This window comes from Myotis yumanensis, unplaced genomic scaffold, assembly GCF_028538775.1.
Source record: "Myotis yumanensis isolate MYYU_CA2020_CCGP unplaced genomic scaffold, mMyoYum1.0.hap1 SCAF_7, whole genome shotgun sequence".
In the NCBI taxonomy this organism is placed as follows: domain Eukaryota; kingdom Metazoa; phylum Chordata; class Mammalia; order Chiroptera; family Vespertilionidae; genus Myotis; species Myotis yumanensis.
Genome location: NW_027223758.1, coordinates 45,067,911 through 45,091,650, shown reverse-complemented (window position 1 = coordinate 45,091,650; position 23,740 = coordinate 45,067,911). Strand labels below are relative to the sequence as shown.

Sequence of the window (23,740 nt, the reverse complement as noted above, 5' to 3'; positions counted from 1 at the left end):
CGATTCCGGTCAAGGGCATGTACCTGGGTTGCGGGCACATCCCCAGTAGGAGATGTGCAGGAGGCGGCTGATCGATGTTTCTCTCCCATCGATGTTTCTAGCTCTCTATCACTCTCCCTTCCTCTCTGTGAAAAATCAATAAAATATATTTAAAAAAAAAAAAAAAAAAAAAGAACACAACTAAATAAAAAAAGGAAGAGTGTATTATTTTTCATAACTTGGTCGTCGGGTTTTAAAAGACTTAAGTTTTTCAACATACTCAATTATTTTTAAAGGCATAGTGCAAAACAGGTTTTACAAGGTTTGTCTGTGAGAAAAGAAAAGCTATTAACTTTCAATTCACTCAATGGTAGAAGTACATCCAATAACAGGCCTGGGAAACAGGACAAGAGTCTAGCTCTGAATGAAAATGCTAATTATAATTGCATCTTCTGACCTTATCTGAACATTCCACTGCTTTCCTGACTCTGCTTCTCTGAGCACAATAATCTTTATGACCATCTCCTTCATATGTCAATAGGTTTTTTTACTCTTCAAGTTCTATCATAATGGCTACCTCCTTCACCACAAAATCCCGATTCCCCACACAAAATGCAGTATTCCTAACACTAATCTTCCGCACTACTCTTTTTCACCTCTCCTAGAGCAGATGTTATGTCATCCTCATCTCTGGGGAGTAAACTATAAGCTATTCAAAGCAGGAATGGTGACTTATACATCTTGGTATTTCTGGGACACCAATCAAAGTGGCTTCCCTACAGAGCATCTACACTAATAAAAGAGAAACATGCAAATTGGTCACCACTCCACTACGCCCACCAGCCAATCAGGATGAGTATGCAAATTAACCAAACAAAGATGGCGATGCCCATAGCAGCCAGGCGGTGCTTGGGGCTGCTGGGGGGCAGATGGGAGACACAAACACACAGGGAGGCCAGCACCCAGCAGCCCCAAGGCCTGCCACCGCAGTGCTGGGGCTGCTAGGGGCTGGATCAGAGACACAAACCTGCAGGGGAGCCCGGCACCCAGCAGCCCCAAGCCCCGCCACCTCAGTGCTGGGGCTGCTGGGGGCAGGATCAGAGACACAAACCCGCAGGCCCGACACCCAGCAGCCCCAAGGCCAGCCACCGCGGTGCTGGGGCTGCTGGGGGGATCAGAGACACAAATCTGCAGGACTGGCACCCAGCAGCCCCAGCAGCCCCAGCACCCAGCAGACCCAAGGCCAGCCACTGCAGTGCTGGGGCTGTTGGGGGCCGGATCAGAGACACAAACCCGCAAGGGGGCCCTGCACCCAGCAGCACCAAGCCCCGCCACCTCGGTGCTGGGGCTGCTGGGGGCATCAGAAACACAAACCTGCAGGACTGGCACCCAGCAGCCCCAAGCCCCTCTGCTGCAGTGCTGGGGCTGCTAGGGGCAGGATCAGAGACACAAACCCACAGGGGTCAGGCAGAGGTGGTTAGAGGCGATCAGGCAGACAGGGGAGAGCAGTTAGGGAGATCAGGCCAGCAGGGGAGAGCAGTTAGGGGGATCAGGCCAGCAGGCAGGTGAGTGGTTAGGAGCCAGAAGTCCTGAGGGGTCCCAGATTGGAGAGGGTGCAGGCCAAGCTGAGTGGACCCCCTTCCCATGCACGAATTTCGTGCACCAGGCCTCTAGTCCTATCTAATAAAGAGAGAATATGCTAACTGACCCTCACGTCGTCGCAAAGATGGCGGCACCCACAGCCATGCTAATCGACTGCCCCACCCTCAAAGATGGGCACCCACAGCCAATAAGGAGGGAATACGCTAATTGACTGCCCCACCTTCAAAGATGGTGGCGCCCACAGCCAATAAGGAGGGAATATGCTAATTGACTGCCACACCCTCAAAGATGGTGGCGCCCAATCCCCTCAGCCCCACCAGGGTGGCAGCCCCGCTCTGCGTGCCTGCCTCCGGAGTCCCCCAGTTCCTTCAGCCCCCCAGCCACACAGGGCCAGGCCAAGGCGCAGGCAAGCCTCAGATGGTGGCTGCCCAGCCGCCCAGGGCCGCCCGAAGCTCAGCTAACCAGGGCCGGCCAAGGCTTGCGCTGCCGGCAGTGGCAGCAGCAGAAGTGTGATGGGGGCATCGCCTTCCCCTGATCGCCAGGTCGCCTCCCACCCCTGAGGGCTCCCAGACTGTGAGAGGGGGCAGGCCGGGCTGAGAGACCCCCCCTCCAGTGCATGAATTTTCATGCACCGGGCCTCTAGTATCCTACCTAATAATAGACAAACATGGTAATTAACCATACCTCCAACACGCTTCCCATTGGCTAATCAGGGCGATATGCAAATTAACTGCCAACCAAGATGGCGGCCGGCAACCAGGCAGCTGAAGCAAAAAGGAGGCTTGCTTGCTCTAGTGATGGAGGAAGCCAACGTTCCCCACCTGCCACTGCCGGCCTCTGAGCTGCACTCTAAGAAACAATGTTGCAATTATAGAAGCTAAACAAAACCCCAGAAACCTGCTTTCAGCCAGCCAGCCTCAGAGCTGGAGCTGCAACAGTGTTTCAATTATAGAAGCCAAACAAACCCAGATACCTGCTTTCAGTAGCCGAGGTCTCAGAACTGGAGCGGAGCCTCAGAGCTAAAGCCGGCTCTCAGGTCCAGTGACAGCCATAGAAGGTAAATAAATCCCAGAATTAAAAAAAAAAAGAAAAAAGGGAGAGGTTGGGAGCTTCAGTCACCCACCAGCCTGAAAACGGCCCTCAGCCCCTCAACCAGACTGGCCAGGCACCCCAGTGGGGACCCCCACCCTGAAGGGGGTTTGACCAGCTGCAAACAGCCATCATCCCCTCATCCAGGCTGGCCAGGCACCCAAGCGGGACCCCCACCCTGATCCGGGACACCCTTCAGGGCAAACCAGCCAGCCCTCACCCGTGCACCAGGCCTCTATCCTATATAGTAAAAGGGTAATATGCAAACTGACCCTAATAGCAGAAGGACTGGGAATGACTGGTCACTATGACATACACTGACCACCAGTGGGCAGACGCTCAATGCAGGAGCTGCCCCCTGGTGGTCAGGATGCTCTCACATGGGAGGAGCTCTGTTCAGCCACAAGCCAGGCTGATGGCTGCCAGTACAGCGGTGGTGGTGGGAGCCTCCTCAGCAGCGCTAAGGATGTCCGACTACAGCTTAGGCCTGCTCCCCGCTGGCAAGTGGACATCCCCCGAGGGCTGCCGGGCTGCCAGAGGAATGTCTGATTGCCATCTTAGGCCCAATCCCCCGGGGAGCGGGCCTAAGCCAGCAGGTGGTCATCCACTGAGGGGTCCCAGACTGCGAGAGGGCACAGGCCGGGCTGAGGGACCACCCCCCTCCCCCCAAGTGCACAAATTTTTGTGTACCGGGTCTCTAGTTTAATAAATAATTACATTAAATTTGCCTATACAAATCCTTAACATCACAGAAGAGACTGTTGACTTAACAGGGTATCAAGCATTAAATATGCATTTTTAATGACGACCTATGGGAGTAATAACATTGACTAAATTTTCAGCAATTTATCCAAAGGACAAAATCTTCAGCAATAAAATATCACTAATTCTTCAATGTTTGGACAAAAGTTAAGAAGCCATGGTTTCAAAATAGATGACTGAAATATACCTTGCAGCCTGGCCAAATTTTATTTTTTTAAATGATCAAGTACTATTAGTCTTCTTAGGACTAGAATGTATAATAGCAGAGGGGGATAAAAACTGACATGGGCTATATACTCATAAAGAAAAACTAGTATAAACTTATTAATGAAAAATTAACTTGCTACATAGCAGAGGAAGAGCAAACCATTTATTACTGCACACATCCAGTTTTACCTGCTTCATTTCTAATCCCTGGAACTAGCAGATCAAATCTGCCAAACAAAAAAAGTTCACTTTGACAAAAGTTGGTTTCTTATTTTTCCTCTATATTCTCCACATCTCGCCTTCTTTCCCATGCTCATTTGGGGGTTTGGGGGAGGGCGTGGTAAAGAAAATATTTCTTTAATATGCCTCCAATTTCCAAAAATCCATTTCTTCATCCAAATTTGCCTTCCCATCTACTAACAGATTATCATATCATTTAAAAAGCAGGAAATACATAGAATTTGGTAACGATATCCCTACCAACACTTGTAGTTTATAAATAAATCTGGCAAAAAAGAATGTAACATTTCCCCAAGCAATCCAGTTATTTTTATTTTACAAAACATATGAATAAAATAGTTAACATACCCAAAAAAAAGCAGCCCGTAAGTGTTAGAAATATTTATCAGCTGTATTACAGGTTTTCTCCAAAATGATTAACATTTCAAGTTCAGAAATATGGCTAGCTATGGTGATAATCTAAAAATCTTAATCCCACTGGTCTCTAAACACGAAGGGTATGGCACAGTGGGATTAAAGATTCCACCTACAGTCAAACCTTCATTAAGCATGGACATAAAGGGTCACTTGTAATATACTACAAAACACATGCTCAAGATATCAAAAGCTGTTTCCTTATAAGTAGTAACTTATCATCTACACCCTACACTATAGCACTGAAATTCCAGTTTCTCTATTTTCTGTCCTATAGGTAAGATGCATTACTACTGAAGCGAGGACCCACAGCCTCATTTGAGGTAATGGCTTCGTTATTTTCCGCAACTCCACCAGCCAACAATGCCCACTGATGGAGTACAACAGGAACTGAATAAGATCTTAGATGAGTCAAAAACCATCCACCCATTATTACAGAAATGGCTTAAAGTAAGCTCCTTCATGTCGCTGGGAAACTTGCTAGTTTTCTGTTTGTTTTAAACTTACTTTCCCACCAATCAGTGGTAGAACATGCATCTTTCCAGTCAAGCTGTCTTTCACAGATGATACTATTAGGCAGGTCCCACACAGGATGACTTGGCGTCTGGTCCATCGGTTCACTGGCAATTGCATTTTGCCTTTCCGGACATTATACATTCCTGAGAGCTGAATCCGTTCAGAGCTACAGGTGCTGTGAGGTTTTCCTGGAACAAGTGCAAACAAACAGTTTAGTCTTAAAAAAAAAATAAGCCTTCTTCTATTCATAAATTACTTGGACAACATAGAATAATTATAGGGGGGAAATCTAATTTGTAAGTGAGAGAATCTGAAACCTGAAGTTAGGCAATTATGGTAAGAACTACCAATCTCCTCAACATGTACATGTCAATATTAGGTGAAGAAGAGCTCTTTCCTTAAAAGCCTAGGGAAAGACTCCTCTGTTGTAACCCAAGTTTTATTTTTTTCTATATCCTTCACAGTTTAATTTTACATTAAAAAAGGGGTGACTTCATTATTTATGAATGGCTAGAGTTAAAATATTACAGGCTGAAGATAGGAAAATAACATTCAAGATCTAGCATTAAATGAACTAATTAGTTTTAATGAAATTAACTTCTAATATTCTTCCTTCTACAATTAATGTATACAGGGTGGGGCAAAAGTAGGCTTACAGTTGTTCTTGTGGAAAATAATAAGTAATAATCTATAATAATAAAAGCATAAGATGCTAATTAGACCGAATGACCTTCAGGACAAAGCCAGGGCTTCGAGGGAAGCCCGGGTCCTGGGTGCCAGAGGGAAGCCGGTGCCAGCAGCTGGGAGAAGGAAGGCCTACTCTTGCATGAATTTCATGCATCGGGCCTCTAGTGAATATATAATGTCTAAGAGTACTGAAACGCATGCTAAGAAATAAACAAGGGCCCTAACCGGTTTGGCTCAGCGGATAGAGCGTCAGCCTGCGGACTCAAGGGTCCCAGGTTCGATTCCGGTCAAGGGCATGTACCTTGGTTGCGGGCACATCCCCAGTAGGGGGCGTGCAAGAGGCAGCTGATCGATGTTTCTCTCTCATCGATGTTTCTAACTCTCTATCCCTCTCCCCTCCTCTCTGTAAAAAATCAATAAAATATATTTTTAAAAAAAAGAAATAAACAAGGGACAAGTGTCCACAATCAGGACCCAAGCCAGAAATGTTATATTTATTTGGAGGTTTGCCTAGTTGCCAAGGGCTAGCAGAAGACACAAATTCAGGAGAAATTATATTCTTATGAATATTAAAATTAACATAAATACCAAGCATTTTTAATAGATGTCTAATAGCTACTGGAGAAGGAAGCAGGAAGAGCAGCAGCATCAAAAATAGTTATTGAGATGGTCCAAAGAGTAAACCCTCCCAACACATACCTCTGGGCAGAAATGTTATTAGCAAATAAAACCAGCAGGTCTGAATTTCACTTTCACTTTCTCCCAGTATATCAGAATGTCTTATAAAATGAGTATTTCCCACTATATAATTTTGCTGGAGCTAGGCCAGAGTGAAGTATAACAGTGGTCCACCTACTTGAACCTGGTGCCCAGCAACAACCACACAACTAGCACTCTGGTGGACCTGAGAGTTCCTGGGAGTTGTAAGTCCACCAAATGCTAATGCTCCCATAAAGCGGCAGGAAGCCCAGGAGACTTCAAAATAGGTGTTAACTGCCAAAGGCTGCCAGTGAAGAATCAGACCACAGCCACTTGTCCCACTTACACCCAGAGAGGAAGATGCCCAGGTTCCTATCTAAGGACTCCTTCCTATATGACAGATGCTCTTCCTGTGGGGAAGAAGGGAAGAGAAGAGACTCAGAGAAGAGATTTGGAGGAAAAGTGAAAGGTAAGTGCAAGACTCAAAACAATGGACAATGGGCAACTGGATTTCCAAATTCCAATTTCCATGATTAACATTCTCTAAACAAGGGATCTGATCTAAATTACACACATACACACACACACACACACACATGCAAAACAGCCAGCCATTTTATTTAGCCACATCAAAGAGCAGCTTGTTAAATTGTCACATTGTGTGTGAGTAATTAGAGACTAAAGCAAAAGACAAAAGAAATGCGTAAGGAACAGCCCTTCAATTCTCCAACTCCACAAAAATCCTAGAGAAAGCCCCAAAACAAAACCCCAGATAGAGTGAACTGAGGCTGGAAGGGATATATAAGAGGAAAGTAGAGAGAAACCAACAGAGACAGGCTTTTTATTCCCCACTTAGAAAAATTCCCAAGAGGCCTGAATAGTCCTGAAGCCTAACGGTAGGATCAGTCTGTCCTTGGAAAGCCCTAAACATCCCGGTCTGAATCAAATCACTCTGGTTTGCTCTGACTGAATTTCAATATCCTTGTTGTCTGTTGACACTCTGGGTGTTCCAGACAGACACACTCTCAGAACTCTGAGGCTCGGTGTGTAGCAACTGGGCTCTGGGGAACATGGAAATCAATGAGCAATATTTACCTGCGCAGTCACCAAGGTGCACCCTTCTTTGGGTCAGACTTCCTTACTCTATAACATAGGAATTACTTAAGCTCTTTCTGCCAATTCTCAAAGTTCTCAATTCAAAACAATTCCAATTGTCCTATGCTCTCATAAATACTGACGACACCAAAGTGACCAATGCTTGTCAATGTGAAATTGGATCAGTTGTTGCAACTTGTATTTTAGAACTGTTTACTCTAATTCCCTACAAATTTAAGGCATTTCTTACATGATCCAGGAGCAAAGACAGACAACAAAGGCAAGTATTTCAAACTGAGATAGAGACCTGACCACAACAGAAGGTGATTTAAAACATATACATTCTCTTACTTACTCAGTTGGCACATGGTAATTTGATTAGACTGGACATAGATACCCATAAAACCATTGCCAATAGTTTCCTTGTGCCCATTGTGACTTCTCCTTCCCCTCCATCCCCATTGAGAGTCTCCCATGCTCAGGCAACCACTGATCTGCTTTCTGCTATTTTTGTCCACATTGTTCAGTATACCAGGAGTTCCTTCTTTTTATGTTTATTTTTTGCTGAATAGTATTCCATTATATGAATATACAATTTTGTTTAACTATTCAGCTGATGATGGACATTTGGAGTGTTTCCTCTTTTTTGGCCATTTTTGACAGAACATTGGTGTACAAGTTCTTGTGTGGGCATATGCTTTTATTTCTCTTGGGTAAACACGAAGGATGGGGATGGCTGGGTTGTACCATTTTACATCCCCATCACCGGGGCAGGAGAGTTCCAGTTGCTCTGACCCCTTGTCAATACTTATAGAGCAACACTTATAGAGTGGTGGTATCTCATTATAGATTTAACTTGCCTTTCCCTAATCACTAATGATGCTGATCATCTTCTCAAAAGCTTATCTGAGATCTATATGCCTTCTTTGCTGAAGTGACTAATTCAAATCTTTTGTCCAGTTTTAATTGGATTGAGTCCCTCATATATTCTGAATACAAGTCCTTTGTCAGATATTTTTCCCAGTCTGGCTTGCTTTTTCATTTTTTTAACAGTACTTTGAGAAAGCAAAATTTCAATGTAATAAAGTCCATTGATTTACCTTTTATAATTAATGCTTTTTGTGTAGTATTTAAGAACTCTTTGAAAAACTCAAGGTCACTAAGACTTTCTCCTGTGTTTTTTTTCTAGAATTTTATAGTTTTAATTCTTATATTTAGGTCTATGCTTAATTTTACATTATTTTTATACATAGAAAGAAATAAGTATACTAGTAGGTTCAATTGTCTTTTGTTTGTTTTTTGACAAGAGGCTATCTAAATTTGTTGAAAAAAATCATGATTCCTATTGAAGTGCTTCGGCACCTGTATCAAAACTGTACTGACCACAGTTGGCTGGGTCAAGTTCTTGATTATTTCTGTTCCACTCATCTATCTATTTGTCTCTCTTCACCTAATATTACATTAACTTGATTACTGCATCTTTATAGTCTTGAAATCAAGTGGCATGAGTCCTCCTCTGTGAAGAACGGCTGTTTTACTTCTTCCACTGCAATCTCTGTCTTTTATTTCTTTTTCTTGCTTCACTGCACTAGCTAGAACATTCCTTCCATACAATATTGAACAAAAATGGTAAAAGCAGACATCTTTTCCTTTTTCTAATTGTAATGGGGTAGCATTCAGTTTTTCACCACTAAAAATACTATTACCTGTATGTTTTCCATAGGTGCCTTTTATCAAACTGAGGAAGTCCCTTCTATTCCTAATTTGATAAATTATTTTCTTTCTTAATCAGAAAGGGTTGCTGAAATTATTCAAGTGCTACTTCTGCCATCTATTGAAGTGATAGTGATCAACTTAATTGCCTCTTAAATGTTGAATAAGTCTTGCTTTTCTGGGATAAAATGCATTTAGCCATGACATATTATCATTTTTACATATGTTGGATTCAATTTCCTAAAACTTTAAAAATTATTACATTTATGTTCATGATAGATTTCAGATTATACTTTTTTCATGTATTTTTCTGGCTTTGGTGTCAGAGTTAAGTATTCTTTTCTCTTTACTTTTCTGAAAGAGTTTGAATAAAATTAATACTATTTCTTCCTTAAACATAAAGATACATCAGTAAAGCCCTTTGTACCTGGAGTTTTGTTATTGGGAGAGAGGGGCAGGGGGGTTAACTATAATTTCAATTTCTTTATTAGAGTTAGGGCTATTCCATTATCTATTTCTTCTTGAGAAAGCTTTGGTAGTTTGACTTTCAAGAAGTTTATCTACTTCATTTAAGATGCCACATAGTTGGCATGAAGTTGTTTACAATATTTCCTTATTATCCTTTTCATATCTATAGAATCTATAGTGATGTCACCTCTATCACTCCTGATATTGGTAACCCGATTCTTCTATCTTTTCTTGGTCAGGCTGGTTAGAGCAGCGGTTCTCAACCTGTGGGTCGCGACCCCTTTGGCGGTCGAACGACCCTTTCACAGGGGTCGCCTAAGACCATCCTGCATATCAGATATTCACATTACGATTCATAACAGTAGCAACATTACAGTTATGAAGTAGCAACGAAATTAATTTTATGGTTGGGTCGAAACATGAGGAACTGTATTTAAAGGGCCAGAAGGTTGAGAACCACTGGGTTAGAGGATTACCAATTTTATTAAGCTTCTCAAAAAACCGAGTTTTGGTTGCATGCTCTATTGTTTCTCTGTTCATACTTTCATTTATTTCTGTTCTTATCCTTATTGCTTCTTTGACTAATTTTGGGATTTACGGGTATTTTTTCTAGTTTCTTAAGGTATAAACTGAGGTCACCAATTTGAGGCTTTCCTTTTTTGCTAATATAGGCATTTAAGAGCTATATAAACTTCCTTCTAAGCACTGCTTTAGCTGTATTCCAAAAATTCTGATAAATTGTGGTTTCAGGTTCACTAAACCTTTATTTTGCAGTGTGGAATCTACTGTTAATTCCACCCAGTGTACTTTTCATCTCCACAAGTTCAATTGGGATCTATGTGTGTCATACACATACACTTATATACATACAACAAAACATAATTATAATAGTTATTTACATGTCCTTTGTCAACTAATTCTATCATTGGTATCATTTCTGTGTCAGTTTCATTTCATTGAGTTTTGTCCTCATTATAGGTCCTATTTTCCTGATTCTTTGCACACCTGGTAACTTTTCTTGGATGCCTTTTATCTCGTTTAGTGCTGGCTATTTTTATATTTCTATAAATATTATGGAGTTTTGTTCTGGGACACAGTTAAGTTAGTTGGAAATAATTCAGTTCTTACAAGGTTTGCTTTCTAAGACTGGTCATATAAGACCAGAGCAACCTTAATTCTAGAGCTAACAGTCATATTAGCAAGTCCCCTGACACCCTGTAAATCAGGAGTCACCAACTGGTGGTCCGTGCACCACTAGTGGTCCATGATGTCCGAAAGGTTGGCGACCGCTGGTTTAAGAAAACCTTTGGAGCAGTAGTCGCCAATTGGTGGTCCATGGACCGCTGCTGTAAATGATATCACTTCCTTCTGCGGCTGGTGGGAACATGAACTATTCCAGGCCCTGAGCTTCAAAGTTTGTCTGCTCTGCTCATTTTCAGTGGTTTTCTTCCTCCTCACCACCCCGCCCCTCCCACCCCCACCCCCACCCCCCCCAGCCTTGGGCAGTTGCCACCTTGGGCAGTTCTCACACACACACACACACACACACACACACACACACACACTGATCATGACTCAGCTGGAGGCTCACTGAGGACCCCTTACCCACTCCAGGACCCGTCTCTGAGCAGGTCTTTCCTCCCTAGCACACTAGTCTGTAAACTCAAGCTGCTTAGCCTCCATGGACTCCAGGCTCTGTCTGCGTTCTCTCATCTGTTAGTTGGTGCTGCCTGATGCCCACAGTCCAAAAGCTATTTCACATGTTTCATCTGATTTTTAATAGTTTCGGGTGAAAGAGTATATGCAGTTCCTGTTACACCATCTTGGATGGCATAAGATGCTATTATCTTTAATTTAACTCAGTTTCTAATACCTACTGTTCATTTATTTTTTTCTTTCAAAGTGCTGAATACCAATACATTACTATATTCGAAAATTCAGAGAAGCTCCATAGGGCCAGTGGACTGGAAGAACTATTAGCCATTGTCCAGAAATGACTCTAAACTACAGCATTAACATAGTTCTTCTTTTCCAATTATTGACTCTAGTGAGTGTATAAGCAACTTCTAATCTGCTGCCTTACTTTACATTCAATCCTGAAATTAGCTCTCTACCCTTTTTCAAAGTAAAGACAAAACTTTGTGGTAAGTCTTTCTCTCTACTCAGAGATCCTTCTTGACTTCCATATTACAATCTAAATAGTTAAGGCTTCTGAACAAGTCACTTCTGATCAAGTGTCACTGTACCACCTTTCAAAAAAAATGTAAATAGAACAATAGTTCTGAGTTCATATATCTCTCTACCCTGCCACAAATAGAAGAACTTCATCCTAAATAGACATAACTAAGATAACTGGATTGGGCTACTCTGATGGAAAAATCCTGACTGACAATTCTAAATAAAATAGCCTTCTTTGTCGACTCAAGTGGGAGCAGGGCAGATTATTATAATAATTGCTTCTGACACGGTGGTTCTAAAAGTGTGGTCCTAGGACCACTAGGACCAGAGTTACCTGGAAACTTATTAGAAACGGAAATTCTCAGGCCCCCACCCTAGAACTATTGACTCTGCCTCTCTGGAGGTACAGCCAGCAATCTGTTTTAACAAGCCCTATATAAACAGGGGTCTGGATCAAAGAACAGAGAGTTCATTGTGAGGCTTAGACAAATTCCTCCATCTTTTAAAATAAGAGCCTGGGTTTTGTTCTTTTCTTTTTTCTTCTCTTTACCTTTCTTCTCTTCTGTGGCTTAAAGTCCTACATTTAACTATCATTCCACAAGATGAGAGAATTTTAACTTCTGAGGGGGGAAAAAGAATATAGTAAAGAAAATCACTAATTTGGATATCACTAACTTAGAATTTTGAACAGAAGCTTTTGGGTTTTGTTTTGTTTTGTTGTTTGTTTGTTTTAATATATTTTATTGATTCTTTTACAGAGAGGAAGGGAGAAGGATAGAGAGTTAGAAATATCGATGAGAGAGAAACATCGATCAGCTGCCTCCTGCACACCTCACACTGGGGATGTGCCCACAACCAAGGTACATGCCCTTGACCAGAATCAAACCTGGGACCCTTCAGTGTGCAGGCCATGCTCTATCTACTGAGCCAAACCAGCTAGGGCGACCAGAAGCTTTTGAAACTGAAGTCTACTTCTGTCTTATCTATCAGCAGGAAACATTACTAAATAAATTAATAAACATGACTAGAAGACGTGTTTATTTATGTAAGGGAAACTACAATGTGTTTCATTAACACCAATTAGCTCATATATGATGTACACAGAAGATGATATCAGTATCATATGTCTACTGTGTTGGTTCACAAGTATTGACTGAGGCAAGGGGAGCCAGAATAATGGAAACAGAATGGCAACTTTCAAAAACAAAGGAAATATCACACAATAAATGCACTGTCTCAGTGCCCTAAAGCCAGCATTTCCACTCCTCTTTTATTGGACACTTTTAATATTCCCTAAGGCAACTCAACTTCCAGCCACACTGCCTGCCTAGGCTGTCTAAATGATCTCCTGAGGTGCCCTATTATTTTTGTTAGTACTCTGGTTATACAGATGCATGGAGTTAGAATCCGGCCCTTCCCCAACTCCGTTTTCTCATAAACCCTTTTCAGAATTTTCAGCAACATACATACATTAGCAGAAACACCTGTTTTAACTAAAGGACCATTGAAAAAACAAATAAGTTCTAATTTGGTTGCTGCCAATTGCATGTCTTTGCTAAATATATCCTAGTGCAGTGATGGCGAACCTATGACACGCGTGTCAGAGGTGACACGCGAACTCATTTTTTTGGTTGATTTTTCTTTGTTAAATGGCATTTAAATGTATAAAATAAATATCAAAAATATAAGTCTTTGTTTTACTATGGTTGCAAATATAAAAAAATTTCTATATGTGACACGGCACCAGAGTTAAGTTAGGATTTTTCAAAATGCTGACACGCCGAGCTCAAAAGGTTCGCCATCACTGTCCTAGTGTCTACTATTGGAGTAGTTTAAAAACAGGTCCACAAGTTTCTTTAAATTCTTCTCTTCAAAAGGTGGACCCTAATGTGACTCCCTGGCATGTGGACTGTACTGAGTGACTTGCTTCTAACAAGCACAATGTGGCAGACTGGAAGGCTGCCTGGAACTTCTGAAGCCAGGTAGGAAAGGGCATATATATAGCTTCCTCTTTGCTCTCTCTAGGATCACTGCCTCTGGGGAAGCCAGCTTCCATGTGATCAGGACATTCTGGGAACCCTAAGAAAAGGCCAACAAGGTGAGGAACTGAATCTGAAAACAGCCAGCAAGGAACTGAGCCCTCTTTTAGCAGCCACGTGAGCAAGCCATACTAGTATATGATGTAGATCCTCCAGCCCTTGCCAAGCCCAGAGAGCTTGGCTCCCAGGACTTCATGACAGTCTCCAGCCAGAACTACCCAGCTAAGCCTACACCTGAATTCCTGACTTAGAGAAACTATAAGATAATAAATGTGTGGTGTTTTAAGCCACAAAGGTTTGATGAAATAACTAATAAAACTTTACTATATAGATTTCACTTAGTTCTACTTATCTGAACATATTAAATATGTCCCTAAAATAATCTATAAAAGTATTCACAAGGCTTTGTATAAACTGGTGAAGGTCTACTGTAATACAAAATAGTCAAAAATATAAACAGCACATTAAGCAATCATAATTTCCAAAACTTTAAAGAATGAAAATATTCATGATATGGCACCAAAAACTAAGAAAGCTCGATCACTACATAAACATTAATGAAAGAATTTACCAGGTCCCTGGAGCTGAAAATTGTCAGGAATGAGTGAAAATACTCAACTCTCACCTCACCTTACCAGCTTAGGCTGATAAAACTCTAAAGCATGTTTCTTATTGCATATAAATCCTTAAATCCTTCTTGACTACCTCCAGTGACAGACTGAATTAAATGACTTGCCGAGGGTCATTTGAAGAGCTGGCAGAAGGATTTAAATGGCCCCATAACAAGGTCTACAGACCTGAGCACTGAACTGGCACCTGGGAATCTTGTCTGGGAGCTGAAAGGCTGAATGAGCTCAGCAAGGCGTGCTGGCAGGAGCTTTGAAACAGATTTCAGACTAGTCACTTTTAGCTAATGGAAATGACAGCCAGCTGCTAAATAGATTTGGGGAGGGTTAATTTATGCGTCCGATCAAAAAATATATAGTCAACTGCCCAGTAAATCTTGCTTCTTATTGACAGCTACTCAATTTGATCAGGTTTATTTGTATCTCCCAAATTACTATAGACTCTCAAATTACTGTACGCCTGAGAAATGTCATGCCCTGAACCTTTCTCTAATCTCTAAATTCTTGAATACATACCACTAGAGCTTATAATGTTAATTAAAACAGTACCTGGAAAATGTGAGCTATCCCTTCATGCTCTTACAGATTCTGTAAACACAGGCCAAAGTAATTTAAAAGGGGGGGGGGGGGGGATCAACCAAAGCAATATACTATCACTAATAGTTTTAGCAAGAAAACTATTGCTAATATAACTAATACAAACTACAGTAAAATTAGCCATGAACTCAACAAATCTGAAAAATCACAGTAGTGAAGATGATTACCATGGCTGGACATTGTGTGTTACTACGTAGCAAACCATAATAAATTAAAATGCTTAAGGGAAATGCAGAATGAAGATAAGTTACAGAGGATGGCCTCAAACTTTAGCATGCACCAAAATCACCTGGAAGGCTTGCTAAAGACACACTGCAGGCTCCAATCCCCACTCCCCCCAAAGTTTCTGATTCAGTAATTCTGGGAAGGGGCCTGAGATTTTGCTGATGCTGCAGGTCTGAGGAGCACAATTTGATACCCACTCAGTTACAGTATTAGATTAACATGTCTTTTTGACCTGATGGACTAGCAGCATTTGGTTTATTTTATTTTATTTTTTTAATATATTTTATTGAATTTTCACAGAGAGGAAGGGAGAGAGATAGAGAGTTAGAAACATCGATGAGAGAGAAACATCGATCAGCTGCCTCCTGCACACCTCCTACTGGGGATGTGCCCACAATCCAGGTACATGCCCTTGACCGGAATCGAACCTGGGACCTTTCAGTCCGCAGGCCGATGCTCTATCCGCTGAGCCAAACCGGTTTCGGCAGCATTTGGTTTATTAACCTTGACTAAAGAAGCAAGTGAATCAAGTTGGGGAGATGAGAGAGACAACTGGGAATAAACTTGAGAGCAAGCAGGTGCTACCTTTTTTTTTCCTTCCTTCCCTTATCCCCTGTCCTCATAAGGAACTAGATTCACTTCTCAGACATCTTTAAAGATCCACGCCCTCCCCCCCCCCCGCCCCCACACACACTCCATCATCAAAGTAAGTTTTTAGTTGTCTATCTGGTACTCACATCTCTTCTTGGGATGTGTATTTAGAGAAGCTATTTTTTTCGAATGTGGGATTCATTATAATTTTGCATTCATGGATACCATAACCTCTCTGCTTTATGAGATCCTTCAGGTCAGTTCTAGGAGCAATATATAGTTAGCTGGTGTGGCCTCCCCTTCTTAACTTCATATTTGGTAACGAAAACACACTTGAAAAATTTCATCAAGTCCTTCACTGGTCAGTTCACTGTTTTCATCATCTGTGATATCCCAGAAATGATATCTTGTTTCTCCTGTGCATAACTTCAGACCATACTTTAAGAGTAATTTCACCATCCTCTTGAATTTTCTTTCTCATTTGATGAGCAAATATTTCCTTGGCTAGAAAAATCACTGAAAGAGTTTCACTAATTTTTTGTTGTCATTTCTGTTATAATGGATGGTAGACTTCTTCAGATCCATATGTTTGTTAAACTTCTGCCTTATTCAACATTCTTAAATTACCTACAACTTCTATTTTCTGGCTAAAAACCATCACTTTGGTGGACTTCAGAATTTTCAACACCTGCTTGCCCAGCTGGCTTTATTTTGTGGCACTTCTCCACAAAGAATACTGTTAAAGGCACAAGCATTAAAGCGCACAACACCAGGAATGAGGGGTAAATAGCTGAACTTTGCTGAAATAATGACGCTGGGCCGCAGGCCTCAGGAATGACTGACAAAATCTTAAATCTGAGAATGCCTAAGGTCCAGTGTACCCCTATTTACTCTGACTGCTCTCAAAATAACATAAGCAATACCTCCTATAGATGAAAATTGTGACTTGTGTCAGAGGTGATGCATACCACTGTGGGTATGGAAATCAGGATGATGAAACTAGACAGCTCCAAAGCTCCAGCTGGGTCAAGTTTTCACTGTGAGATGCTTTCATTAGGAGTATTGTGATTTCCAGCCAGGTACACACACCATCATAAATAGCAAAATTAAAATTCTAAAGTCAAGCAGAATGAATTCTGGATAATTCACAACATTATCTCTCTATCCTAAGACATAGTAAAACAAACAAATAAAAGCAAAACAACAGACAACTACATTTCATTTTCCTTTGCTGTGAAGAACACTTCAGCCAAGATGACTTGAAAAGGTGACAATGTCCACACAATTACACAGGACACAATCTGATTCAAACTTCTTTTCCACTGTAGTTCTCCCTTTAAGACAGGGCTAGAGTTTACTTACCCCTTTAGAATACATACCGATAATGTTTAAGCTTGACTTTTACAAAACAAGAACAAAGATTTCAAGAGCAAAACTATTTCCTAAAAACATTATTTTCCTCTTGTCTCTACTGCATTAGATAATATTCCATTGACAACCCTGCTCCCTATGAGGCTGATTCCATTAAGAAGGGTTGAGTCGAGATTCAAAATTCTAGAACTGACCTAAAGAACTATCTTGTACAACCATCACCTCAGAAACGTCTACAATTCACCCATTCCAAACGGATGCTATCTCTCAATTTATTAGGAATCTCTAAAACATTACAAAATCTCCCATTATTAACACATTCTTATGATGTACCTATAGGAAACTTCAGGATCTTCATTTCAAACCTTCTCAGAAGCACACACAAAATCCTTACATTATTTTCAATTATTTTAAATAATAATTATTATTCAAAGATTAAAGGGAAAAGGAATAAACAACAAAATAACCATAAACCTGCTTTTTTGGTAGTATTATACACATTTTGATGAATTTTTTCAATTTACAAATAATTTACATGTTGTAATCATAACACGCACACCATTTTATATCCTGCTTTATCCTCTCCAAATTACATCATACACATTTTTCCAAGCTGTCAGTCTGTTAAGCTTAAAGATTTGGAAAATACTACATAAGTTATCATTTGTTTATCCATTTCCTCACTATTGACAATTATTTCTGAATTCTCATTCTATAAATTGTTAAACCAAAGTGCATGACTTTTTTTTAACCACTCCTAATCCCTTTAATATCATCAATTCTTTCTAGTAGTTCTAAATCAGCTATAAATTAAAATAAGCCAAAATAAGCATGCTTCTACTACTGAATATTTTCCCCAGAATAAAAGAGTAACATTTCCAGACATCCTAAGAACATATGTGTGCAGAGTGGCTACAGTGTTTGGACAGGTTCAAGCCTCGGACTAATGAGAGGGCACAGTCCTCTCATTGCCACGTGCAAGTCCCAGTTTGGAGGGCAGAGCCCTCCCAGCACAATTATAGTCAACAGTTATAGTTGTAAGCTTGAACCTATGATCCAAACACGTGGCCCCACATGTCTGAGTGATGTGGGCTTGATCGAGTTCAGGTACATGTAATTGAGTAGAATCAAAACCCACGAGAATGTTGTAAACATCTTGACCACACCCTTACTTTGCCTTGTGGAATCTGGCTATAAAATAAAGACACGGCTTGTAGTCCATGGCGCTGTCTCTCCATCACAGAGGGCAGCGTCCCACCCCAGCCTCAGCTTTATTCTCTTGTCTGTCTTTTCTAATCCTTCATCGCCCCCACTCAGGTTCACCCTTGGTTGTGCTGGCGCAGCACACATATGAAAGAAGAAAATAGAACAATAAGCTATATTAGTAATAAAAATTAACCCACATCCTCAACCCATGATGAAAATAGGTTTCATATTGTTGATACCAGTATGTGTTTGAATAAGATGTGTGAAATCACTACTTTTTGAAGACTGATTAAAAGAAAATAGACTAAAAAAGTAAAAGGGAAAAACAACTATAATTTTTCTGGTGAAAACCTTTGTATTAGTGCACAGATTACTGCACATTCTAATTTTATCCAGTATTCTATAGTTTTTCCTCTCTGCTCCCCCTCAAAAAAAAAAAAGGATCATTACTCCCTAACTGATTGTAACTATAAGGAGTAGCAAAACACTGAGCAATGGATTTTTTTTTAAATTCTAGAACCCGCCCTAACTGGTTTGGCTCAGTGGAGAGAGCGTGAGCCTGCGAACTCAAGGGTCCCAGGTTTGATTCCGGTCAAGGGCATGTACCTTGGTTGCGGGCACATCCCCAGTGGGGAGTGCGCCGGAGGCAGCTGATTGATGTTTTTCTCTCATCTATGTTTCTGACTCTCTCTATCCCTCTCCCTTTCTCTCTGTAAAAAAATCAATAAAATATATTAAAATATAAAAAAAAAAAATTCCAGAACCGCCTTCCATGCACAATTTTCGTGCACCAGGCCTCTAGTAAAAACATATTTAATTAGTCTTTTAGATCTAGGATACTGATTTAAGTCCTTGGTGACCTGATGCTAGAGCATTTCTAACAGATACCACACTGGCAGCCAGTTCTCAAGAAGACCGATTCTGAGCAGGAGCTGGAAAAGCAGAGTGGCTCTGAGAGTAGCATATGATCCATCTTTTACTAAAAATTAGTCTTAGAATCCTAAACTATCTGTATTAGCTGCCTATGTCTGCCAAACTACCCCAAATTGGATAGCTTAATGCAACAGAAATTTATTTGCTCACAGTTCTGGAGTGTAGAAGTCTGAAATCAAGGTGTCAGTAAGCTGGTTCCTTCTGGAGGTTCTGTCCAGGCCTCTCTCCTAGCTTTTGGTGGTTGTAGGCAATCCTTCATACTCCCTGACTTGTGGCAGCATGCTGAGAATCTTTGCCTGTCTTCACTTTGCCTTCTTCTCTATGTGTATCTCTTTGTATCTTATAAGGATCTGATCTTAACTAATTACATCTGCAAAGACCCTAAGTTCACATTCTGAGGTTCTAGGTGGACAAGAATTTTGGGACGACACCTACCACACTATTAATCTCTGATCTAAACAAATCTAACTTTATTTTATTTAATAATTAAATATTTATAGTACTACCTTTCTTCAGTATTGTCATAATGTATGTTCAATACAATGCACTGAGTATATTAAGTTTACAATAAAAGTTACTAGTACTTAATCATGAAATATCACTATAACAAGATCAAGCAATTATTGCTAGCACAGCTCTACAAAGATTGCTAGGTACAATACAACATTTTGACTTTTAAATGTTAAAGGCCAATGCCCTGGCAGACAAAAGTATCATGTCTCCAAGCACTATATCTGAAAATTCAAACTACTAAAGATACATGAAGCATTCTGTGATTTTTGTTGGTAGTAGGGTGATGACTTGGCTCAAATCCAATGATTGGAATATTAGTAGACTAACCCAGTATTAGCACTTCACTTCTAAGTTAAACAAACCTCAGTGTTTACTTAACTGTCTTCAAGAGAAGCTCTTAACACTTGAAGAGGACTGAAAAACGATGAAGATTAACCCTGCAGACTATCACAGTATTACATATTTTTCTAGACAATTTTACGTATTTTTCCTACCTACTCACAACTCCAAATAAAGCTAGCATCCATCTTTTAAATAAACCAGTGGATGAAGAATCAAAATGCCAACACAAGTACAAACAATTTTAACAATATTTGTAAAACACTAAATAGAACATACTTATTTAGCATACAGATTCACTAGTATTAACCTTTCCGTCTTTTGTTAGTTCAAAAATCATGCCATTCTTCTTCATATTCTCAGAGGATCTAGACCAATGACAAACACACAGCAGGCATTCAATAAAGTCTAAACAAATTAACTGAAATAACTGGAGATAAGAAAATATAAACTACTTGCAGGGATGAGAAAATTTCAATTTATATATGGCATTTTCTAATAATAAGCTGGATATTTTTAAAACGTCCTCAATAACCTAAGATAAAAAGGCAATATAACCTGAAGAAGAACAGTTTAGCTAATAGACTTTTTAGAAATAAGTATGGATGTACAATCAAATATATTACATAACTTGTCATCATACACACAAAATACTAAATTTAAAACTTTTTGTATTTTTAGGAGCACAGAAAAACTAGTTATGAATTCAAATTATATACTACAGTGGTCAAAGACAAGCATAAAACTTTCTAAGAGACTACAAATAAACAAAATCCATCCATTTCTCTTTTTTTCCCATCACTTTCTTATGATACCATAAACCTTTCATTCTCTACATTTTTCACTATTAACGATGACTAACTCCTTTAGGAAGGCATTCTTAACTTTTTCATTCACTCAGCTCCTGTTTATCAGCCTCTGCTTATCTGCATCTGGGCTTGCAGGTTAAACTGGAGAGGAGACTTCTCCAGCACTGACCAGAGGACAAAATGTTGCTCACCTCTGAAAGTGAATACCCGCTGGAGCCGTCCTAGAGCATTACCTCACACATGGGACTCTCTCTTCCTCCCACAGAGCAGAAATAGAATTCTGGAATACACTGCTGAATCAATGATTTCTAAATGCTCACCTCAGAATAATCCACAGATACAAATGTCTTAATCCTATTTTAGTTTATAAACTATGTGGGTACAACCATGGCATCTTCTTGTTTATGCTTCTACCCCAGAAATCACAAGCCTTACAACAAAAGCTTAATACATACAACTGATATTGACTTAAAATTTTAACCTTATCCCTTAATTTTATGTCCTCGAGTTTTAGAGTAAATAGAATAATCAGTGGGAAATATAATTTCCTAGACAAACTAAGATTGATTATAATTAATAAGGACATTCCTTGACTATCACTCTCTCTTATATTTTGCCAATTACTGTTACATAGATTTCCTTTTCATATGATAACAAAGAAAATAATTTTGTGGTTGCATACTATAATAATTCCTAAAGATTATTAACTTGAAGAATATCTGATTAATATACTCATCTTGCACTAAACCAGAAGATTTCATTATGAAAGGACAATTTTATTATGAAAAAAGGACTTTAAACTAAAAGCTAATAACTTCTGGGTAAATAACATACTGATTTAAACTAATTCCTGATGAAATGAGTGTTCACGTCAAGGTTTTTATTACTTGGAATTTCCTCCTAGAGCTTCTATCTTTGTCTTATCTCCTGTAGACAACACTTCAGCTCACATAATCCCAAACAAATTTATAGGGAAAATAAAACTATACTTAAGAGCTTTAGAGTTAAAGAACATAATCTCATACTAAGATCTGAGGGCAAAGCTCTGTTTAGATAAATAAGAAATTATAAATTTCAAAACAGATGTTAAGCTAATCCTCACAGATATCATTTCAACATTACAAACAACATTTAGATAGTCCAACTACAGACAGAAGTAGTAAATACACAATACACTGACAAATACTTATCTTTTTAATGCCCTACAAAATATCTGCCTTGGAAATATCTATCTTTTGGAAGAAAGGAGTTTTCTCAAAATTATACGACCAATACAAATGACCCCTTCCCCCAAAGAATCAACTAACCAAATTAAGAGGCTATTCTGAAAGTATAATATATTTTCACCAGTCCCACTGCTAAAACCATTTTTATACCTTACAAGAGGCCCAGCGATCAGGGCTGATCTGTGCCGCGACCAGCGGGGCAATCAGGGGTTTCCCCTGCTGGCACCCATCTTGGCCAGCCTGGTGCCACCTGCTTGCCAGCCCCGCCCCCCACCACTGCTGCTGGTCTCCTCCCTCAGTCACCTTCCTCAGTGAGGCGACCAGAGGGGCAATTGGGGGGCCCCAGCTGGCACCCGCCTTGACTGGCCTGGGACCTGCAGGTGGAGGGCAGCTCCTGCATTGAGCATCTACCCCCTGGTGGTCAGTGCACATCATAGCTATTGGCCGTTTGGTCAATTTGCATATTAGGCTTTTATTATATAGGATGCCTAAAAATGGGGAAAGCAGGAAAAATGGAAAAAAGTATCTATAGTAATAAAAGGGTAACATGCTAATTAGACCGGATGTCATTGTGGATGTCCTTCCTGACAAATTCTGGATGTCCTTCCTGAGGGAAGCCAGCCTGGGTCCCGGGTGCCTGCCGGCAGCCAGAGGAAAGAAACAACCCAGGTCCTGGGTGCTGGAGGGAAGCCGGAGCCAGCAGCCGGAGGGAAGGAAAGGCTACTCTTGCACGAATTTTCATGCATCAGGCATCCAGTAAATAATAATACTAGAAAGAAATAACATAGAAGGAATAACTTTCTTTCTGAGTCTATCAATAAATCCTGTTTGGAATCACTATGAGAAACCAGTCTAAAAGGAAGAAATAGGAAAGAGTCAGGTAATAGAAATTACTGCGTTTCCTGATAGACTTGAGTAAATTTTATCTACCAACTCTCCATTCTTCCAAGCATGCATAATCAGACTCAAGGATGACCTCAAAGGTTGAGGATATTTCTTGTGTTTAACAAAAAGACATGACTACTGAGGGGAAAGACACTATGTGAAACTCTTGAGCTTAAGTTTGTGTATTGTTTTCTCTACAGATGCATGAAGAGAACAGGATGGGCAAGCAGAAAAACCAGTTTGTTGGTAACTTAGGATACTATAAACTAGCAGAAATAGAACAATCATTATTTCTATTAAGAAAGACTTTAAAGTCATTATTTGCAGGAGAGACTGAAGTAGATAAAACTTTTTTAAAAAAGCAATTCTGGCTATACATATGAATGGAGGAGGGAGAAGGAATTTTAACCTCTACTTCGCACCATAAGTAGGCATTAACATTGGAGAATATCTCTATGACCTTAACACAGGCAAAGATTTCTTACATAGGACAAAAAGGAGTCATCATAAGAAAAAGGTGGACATATTAAAATGCATCCAAACTCAGAATGTCTGCCATCAAAAGACACCATTAAGAAAGTGAAAAAAGCACCCCTGGCCAGTGTGGTTGTGATTAGAGTGTCAGCCCATGCACCAATGGTTCGAGGGTTCGATTCCAGATCAAGGGAATACACCTGGGTGGCAGGTTCTATCCCCAGCCTCGTTCGGGACAAATGAGGGAGGCACCAATA

The 23,740-nt window shown here is 40.3% G+C and overlaps 1 protein-coding gene across 1 annotated transcript in view; it reads right to left on the bottom strand.

The window, feature by feature from the left end:
• PHLPP1 (PH domain and leucine rich repeat protein phosphatase 1) overlaps positions 1 to 23,740 on the bottom strand; it is a 215,607-nt gene that overhangs the window by 110,828 nt on the left and 81,039 nt on the right. Inside the window, 1 exon segment of the mRNA XM_070420409.1 lies at positions 4,801 to 4,997. Coding sequence (XP_070276510.1) covers positions 4,801 to 4,997 — 197 coding nt within the window.